We start from the raw sequence: 7358 nt of genomic DNA, 5'->3' as shown, positions 1-7358 counted from the left end.
AAAAAAAAAAAAAAAAAACTACTACATTGGGCAGCACGGGTGGTTCAGTGGGTAGGGCACCAGCCCCATATACCAAGGGTGGCAGGTTCGAACCCAGCCCCAGCCAAACTGCAACAAAAAATAGCCAGGCATTGTGGTGGGCGTCTGTAGTCCCAGCTACTCAGGAGGCTGAGGCAAGAGACTCACTTAAGCCCAGGAGTTGGAGGTTGCTGTGAGCTGTGATGCCACAGCATTCTACCGAGGGTATAAAGTGAGACTCTGTCTCTATTTAAAAAAAAAAAAAACAACTATTTCTTTTACTATCATAAAAGCAATATATGGGATGGGTACAGTGGCTCACATCTATAATCCCAGCACTTTGGGAGGTAAGATGGGAGGATGGTTTGAGGTCAGGGCTTCAAGAACAGTCTAGACAACATAGTGAGACCACCATCTCTTAAAACAAAATTAAAACATCAGCTGGGCAAGGTTATGCATGCTTGTACTATCAGCTACTCAGGAGGCTCAGCCGGGAGGTTAAAGAGCATCTTAGCCAAGAAGTTTCAGGTTACAGTGAGCTGTGATCATACCACTGCACTATAAGCTGGCCAACACACAGAGACTCTGTTTGTTTGTTTGTTTGCTTGTTTTAAAAAGTAATGCCAGACACAGTGGCTAATCCTAGCACTCTGGGAGGCTCAGGTGGGTGAGCTCAGGAATTTGAGACCAGAATAGCCTGAGCAAGAAGAACAAGACCCTGTCTCCAAAAAATAGCTGGGCCTTGTGGTGCGTGCCTTTAGTCTCACCTACCTGAGAGGCTGAAGCAAGAGAATCACTTGAACCCAAGAGTTTAAGGCTGCTGTGAGTTAAAATGCCACAGCACTCTACCAAGAGGTGACCAAGTGAGACTCTGTCTCAAAAAAACCCCAAAAACCCTGGAAAATTAGGAAACAAACCAATAAAGCAATTTTTTAATTATCCACTATTTTGGAGATATTTGTTTCTAGTCATTCTTCCATGCAGAGGATGTTTAATTTTGCAGAGTTGCAATCATACTGCATACAATTTTATATCCTATTTCAAAAAATTTAGCCCTGCAGGATCTCATGAACATTTTCCATTCATTTTGAGAGGATGCCAAATGGAATACTAATTTTGATACATGGGGTCCAAGCTGTAGTTCCTCAAAGTCCAATGTCCTCATTTCTGCATTTATTTAACTGTGGGCAAATTAAATCATTCCTTCAATAGTCACAAGTCGCTCTACTCCCCAAGACTAATTATAATGTATATGTGACCCCAGATCTGATTCCAGAGCCTGTACTCTTAACCTTTACACAGGTATTTTTCAAATGCTGAGAACATCTGAACATTAGTGAGGTAACAGGAGCAAAGAATAGGACAGTACAGGGTAAGACAAAGCACAGGAAGAAATGAGTTTGTAAACACATTGTATCTAGTAAAGGCCAATACCGGTCCTTGCCCTGGCCATCTGCTGCCTCAGTGCTCTGGCTGGGCAGCTCTGTACCAGCACAGGGGTGGGGGAGGAGGGCTGAGCTCTCCAAGAGAAGGTTTAAAGTAGTTCTGGGCTATGGGTCTGCTACCCCATGTGGAGGAGGAAGAGGTATTGCCTCGGTTATGGCAGAGGATGGTAGAGCAGGTGTCAGGCACTGCGGGTCTTCACAGGCATCACAGGGAGCCATGTTTTCTGAACCACTTGAAGTTCTGTACAGTGGCCAAGGCTGAGGCACAATACCGTACTGATTAAGAAAATATCTGGAATAGGCTGGGCACAGTGGCTCACACCTGTAATCCCAGCACTCTTGGAGGCTAAGGCAGGAGAATGGCCTGAGCTCAGGAGTTTGAGGCCAACCTGAGCAAGAGTGAGAACCTATCTCTATTAAAAACAGAAAAACTATACTCTGGGAGGCCGAGGCAGATGGATTGCTTGAGCTCACAGAGTTCAAGACTAGCCTGAACAAGAGCAAGACCCTGCCTCTAAAAATAGCCAGGCGTTATGGTGGATGCCTGTAGTCCGAGCTACTCAGGAGGCTGAGGCAAGAGAACCACTTGAGCCTAAGAGTTTGAAGTTGCTGTGAGCTATTACACCAGAGCACTCTACTGAGGGTGACAAAGTGAGACTCTACCTCATAAAAATATATAAAATAAAAATAGAGAAATTAGCCAAGCATTGCCAGTGCCTATAGTCCCAGCTACTCAGAAGACGGAGGCAGGAGGATCACCTGAGCCCAGGGGTGTGAGGTTGCCTTGGGCTACAGTGATGACACCACTGTATTCTACCCAGGATGACAAAACAAGACGTCTCAAAAAAAAATAAAATAAAATAGGCTGGGTACAGTGGCTCACACCTGTAATCCAAGGCCAAGGCAGATGGATTGCTTGAGCTTAAGAGTTGGAGACCACTCTGACCAAGATCAAGAACTCATCTCTTTAAAAAAAAAAAAAGGCTCAGCACCTGTGGCTCAAGTGGCTAAGGCGCCAGCCACATACACCCAAGGTGGTGGGTTCGAATCCAGCCCAGGCCCACCAAACAACACTGATGGCTACAACCAAAACACAGCCGGGCATTGTGGTGGGCGCCTGTGGTCCCAGCAACTTGGGAGGCAGAGGCAGGAGACTCGATTTAGCCCAGGAGTTGGAGGTTGCTGTGAGCTGTGATGCCACAGCACTCTACCCAGGGTGATAGCTTGAGGCTCTGTCTCAAAAAACAAAACAAAACAAAACAAACAAACAAAAAAAACCCCAGCCAGGCATTGTGGCAGGCACGTGTAGTCCCAGCTACTCAGGAGACTGAGGCAAGAAGATCACTTAAGCCCAAGACTCTGGGGTTGCTCTGAGTTATGACACCATAGCACTCTACTGAGGGTGACAAAGTAAGACTCTGTCTCCAAAAAAAAAAAAAAGATAAGGACTTTGCAACAGATTATCATTAAAAGCATTCATGAATGGGACAGCATTAGTGTCTAGGAATCAGCTGTAGGAACACAGTGTCTGACAGTCCCTCCAAGTATGGCCCTGAGGCTGCTCTTCCACCACCACATGGAGGCACCTGGATAACACCAGCAGACTTGGGGGACTGGCTCCATTGCCGGAAGAACAAATTAGATTTCTCAGGAATAAAAGCTGATAGTATTATATCCTATTCACCTGGAAGTACGAAATGCAAAGCAGCAGCTTTTCAAACCTTTAAATTTTTAGAATTAACTAAAGTAAATTCTGCTACAACCAATCCAGTATATTCATTTTTCATATATCAACTAAAATAATTTTTTTAGTACATGCTTAAAAATGAAAGTAGTTACTGGGATCTGCAAGTCATCTGTGAACAGATGTGCAAGATAAATACATATTGGATGTATATGGTTACCATGTATTAAGAAATAAAATTATTTTGCTTAAAAAAGAAAAACCAGGCTCAGCGCCTGTAGCTCAGCGGCTAAGGGCACTTGCCACATACACTGGAGCTGGCAGGTTTGAATCCAGCCTGGGTCTGCCAAACAACAATGACAACTGTAACCAAAAAATGACTAGGCATTGTGGTGGGTGCCTGTAGTCCCAGCTACTTGGGAAGCTGAGGCAAGAGAGGAGGTTACTGTGAGCTGTGATGCCATAGCACTCTACTGAGGGTGACAAAGTGAGATTCTGTCTCGGAAAAAAAAAGAAAAATGAAAAGAAAGAAAAACTGGCTCAGCACCTGTAGCACAGCGGTTACGGTGTGAGCCACATACACCAAGGCTGGCGGGTTCAAACCCAGCTCAGGCCAGCTAAACAACAATGACAACTGTAACCAAAAAATAGCCAGGCACCATAGCAGGCGCCTGTAGTCCCAGCTACTCCAGAGGCTGAGGCAAGAGAATCGCTTAAGCCCAAGAATTTGAGGTTGCTGTGAGCTGTGATGCCATAGCAGTCTACCCAGGGCGACATAGTGAGACTCTGTCTTAAAAAAAAAAAAAAAAAAAAAAAAAACAACCTAGAATCTACAAACCAGGATTTGAGTCCCAGCTTTGCCACTTTGTTGGACAAGATGCCCCTCAGCCGCATCTACAAAATGAGTATAACGATACCTAATTCATAAGAGCTAATGTGCTCAATGAAACAGTAACTGTGCTAATTAGTTCTGATTTGCTCCTTGCCTGTGTGAGAAGGCATCAAGGAGATGGTGCTGGGTGGGGGCACAGGCAATGCCACTCCTCCCCCTGTGGGCCACACCTTACTGCTTTGGCTCCCTATGCCTGTGATCTCATTCTTCCCACTCACTCTAAGAATTAATCATGATTTTCTAGGGGGAAAAAAACAGAAAAAAGTAAGGAAAGTCTTAGAGGTTAAGGATTTGCCAGTCTCTAAAAGAGCTGTGCGTCTTCCAGGAGCCATGGCCGTCCACCCTTTATTTCAGGGGGTTCTCTTTCCTTGTATTAATGTAAAAGAAAAAAGTAAAGGGGGCTAGAGAGGGAAGCAACTTTTGGCAACTTCCCCAACTCTGACCACAATAAGCAGCAGAATATTCCCCCAAAGGCCCCTGGGGAACTGAAACTGAGAGTGGGACGGAGACACCATAAAGGTGCTACAGTAGCAAACCTGGGCTTGGCGTGTGGGCGAGCTTCTGCTTTCTACAGGGTCAAGTGGACACTGAGTGCTCTGGATAGACAAAGACTGGGGAGGTTTTCTGGTCCTGCAGAAGTATAGGCAATATAGCCCTGGATCAGGAAGCCTTCCCATGGCTAATGTTCGTGTCCTAACATCTCTAAGAGGGGAATATAAGCGAAGATGGGGAAACACTTGTGGTCTCCAAAGCAAGGTTCAGGGAAGAAGGATCAGATGATCATTCCATATTCTTACGTACACTAAAGGAGAAACTTCATTCCAGTCATGTTCCATATCACTGCCCTGGGAGGTGGCTGAGAGCAGGGATGAAGTTTCTGTTTAAAACTGTGAGGCCAGGGCTGACCCTAGAGTCCTGCTGGACTGGAAGGAAATATAACTAGCAATGCAATGAGCTCTGAAAATGCTCTTTGGGAGACCTTAGGGGAAGAAAAGTGCCTTACCCTGGCCCGCTCCAAGCTCCTTCTCTGCTCATGAAATGCAGCTGGGCTTTTCAAAGCTGTTGAGAGAAGAACCATAAAAGAATTACCTTATGGTGAAGCATTGTGTGTATTGCTACAATTTTCAGTAAAGAAGGCATCTTACGTTCAAGTTAATTTTAGCAGTGCTATTAATATCAGTAGAAGTGGAGACAGCGATGACACCTGAGTAAGCATATATCTTTATAGTTCAGCTACCCCTTCAAAACAGTTTTGGTTACTTTATGATTCCCAATGGGAATAGGCACTGTCTAAGCTTGAGCTCTATAAAACACACCCATGAAATATAACTTTAAAAAATACTCTGAACCATTACTGGACTGCTCAACAAACGGCCCTTATCAGTCAAGCCTCTAAGAATGTCTGTTGGGCCTCGTGTTACCCTCAGGAGACCTAGGCACTAGGAGTGGCAGGGCTGCATGCCAGGTTAGCCAGGCTTCTTCAACTTCATTAGGAATCATAAAGTGGCCAAACTGTTTCAGTGGGACAGTTAAACCAGAAAGATAAACTCCTATGTCCAGTCAAGTGCCATTTCCTTCCTTACTTTTCATAAGGGTTGCAAAGACTAACTTGAATTTCATCTTGAAAGACTAAAAGAACTTCACAGCAGCCACATGGCTGACCCTGGTGAAGGAACACACACCACGGACAGCTGATGAGAAGGGCTCAGCTCTATTCTGGGGACACCACCACATAGACCGCAGCTCTCAACTCCTGTAAGCAATGCTCATGTGGGGAGACCAAACCAAGGCCCTCCAGAAACAATGCATCATGCACAAAGATCTGTCTCCTTTTGTCAAAAACTTGGCTGTAAGGACAAATAATTTAAGGATGAAGGAAAGAGCTAACTCTCTTCAAGTAGGGAACAACATCAATAGGAGAGAAATTTACAAGACTGTGGTCAGTTTCACTTCTGTTGCCCTAGAATTTCAGAACAGCTGTGAAACTGTGCTGGGAGATAACTTTTGCTAGGCCTCTGGCTGTGGTAGGAGTACAGGGGTAAGGAGCTGCTAAAAGTAGCAAGAGCACAGATATGACCCTATCCTGCCTGGGCCTTTGTGCTTCCTCCCCATCCTTCCCTTCAGTGGGGGCTGGGCCTCAGCAACAGAAGTCCCAGAAGAAAGTTTCAAATGTGCCAGCAGTAATCTTATTTTTAATTTTTTTTTAATCTTAAGATAAAAAAGAAAACTAGTCTTAAAAATTCCACTGCATGCCAATCCCATCTTCTAACAGCAGGGGGAGCTCTAGATTTGACAAATAATGTCTAAGAAAAACCAGAACAGGTTCCCACCAGAGCAATCCCAGGCACTATCAAGGCTGTCCCAGTTCTCAAACGGGCAAGTCTTAGGCATTTCGGTGGGCTAATAGCAGCTCCCTCCACCTGCTTCTACTGTGTAAAGCAGGTTCAATTCCAAAATAAGTCTCCAAATGCCCTTCTCTACAAGAACCTGTACTGGGTACAAAAAAACACCAGAAATAAAAAGCCTGAATGGAACAATTAGTGCAAAGACCCAAGAGAAAACTTACAGTTGTCCACCTCACCCCATTCCACTCCAGCTTCCTCAACTGCCTGACTTTTCTCCACAGCACTCTCCACCATCTTGGCATTCTTTTTTTTTCTGAGACAGAGTTTCACTTTGTTACCCTCAGTAGAGCACTGTGGTGTCGTAGCTCACAGCAACTTCAAACTCTTGGGCACAAGTGATTTTCCTGCCTCAGCCTCTCAAGTAGTTGGGAATACAGGCACCTGCCACAACACCTGCCCTTTTTTTTTTTTTCCCCCAGTTTTTGGCCGGGGCTGGGTTTGAACCCACCACCTCCGGCATATGGGGCCAGTACCCTATTCCTCTGAGCCACAGGCGCTGCCCAATACCCTGCTATTTTAAGAGATGAGGTCTCTCTCTTGCTTAGGCTGGTCTCAAACCTGCAAGCTCAGGCCATCTACCCACCTCAGCCTCCTAGAGTGCTAGGATTACAGGCATGAGCCACTGTGCCCAGCCCAATTCAGCAATTTCAATCCCCACTCCTGCTACCTGAGAGGAGGAGGAGAAGCACTTGGCCCCTCTTCCTTCAGGCTTCTGTCAGGGCTTCCTGTTGGGCAACTGTCAGGTTTACATGAAGAGAGACCGGGTGGGGACACTAAATACTTAGTGCTCTGGAATCTGAGGTCAGGAGGGCTACCTGTGTGTCCAGCCAGCTTTTTTAAAAGCCATGTTGTGTATTTCCTTTGTAATTGTATCCTTAGCTGTGCAAAAGCTTTCCCCCCCCCCTTTTTTTTTT

At 45.5% G+C, this 7358-nt stretch overlaps 1 protein-coding gene across 2 annotated transcripts in view; it reads right to left on the bottom strand.

Annotated features, from left to right (window-relative positions):
- The window catches only part of MKL1 (megakaryoblastic leukemia (translocation) 1), a 201630-nt gene that overhangs the window by 24604 nt on the left and 169668 nt on the right, over positions 1 to 7358 (bottom strand). For both annotated transcript variants that reach the window (XM_023509405.1, XM_023509406.1), the window contains one exon: positions 5043 to 5098. In XM_023509405.1, the coding sequence (XP_023365173.1) occupies positions 5043 to 5098 (56 nt within the window). The remainder of the gene's footprint in view (positions 1 to 5042; positions 5099 to 7358) is intronic.

The sequence above is a fragment of the Otolemur garnettii genome, unplaced genomic scaffold, assembly GCF_000181295.1.
Source record: "Otolemur garnettii isolate 467f Iridium unplaced genomic scaffold, OtoGar3 scaffold00007, whole genome shotgun sequence".
In the NCBI taxonomy this organism is placed as follows: domain Eukaryota; kingdom Metazoa; phylum Chordata; class Mammalia; order Primates; family Galagidae; genus Otolemur; species Otolemur garnettii.
Note: the sequence above shows the minus strand (reverse complement) of the source record. Positions and strands in the feature narration are given on the sequence as shown.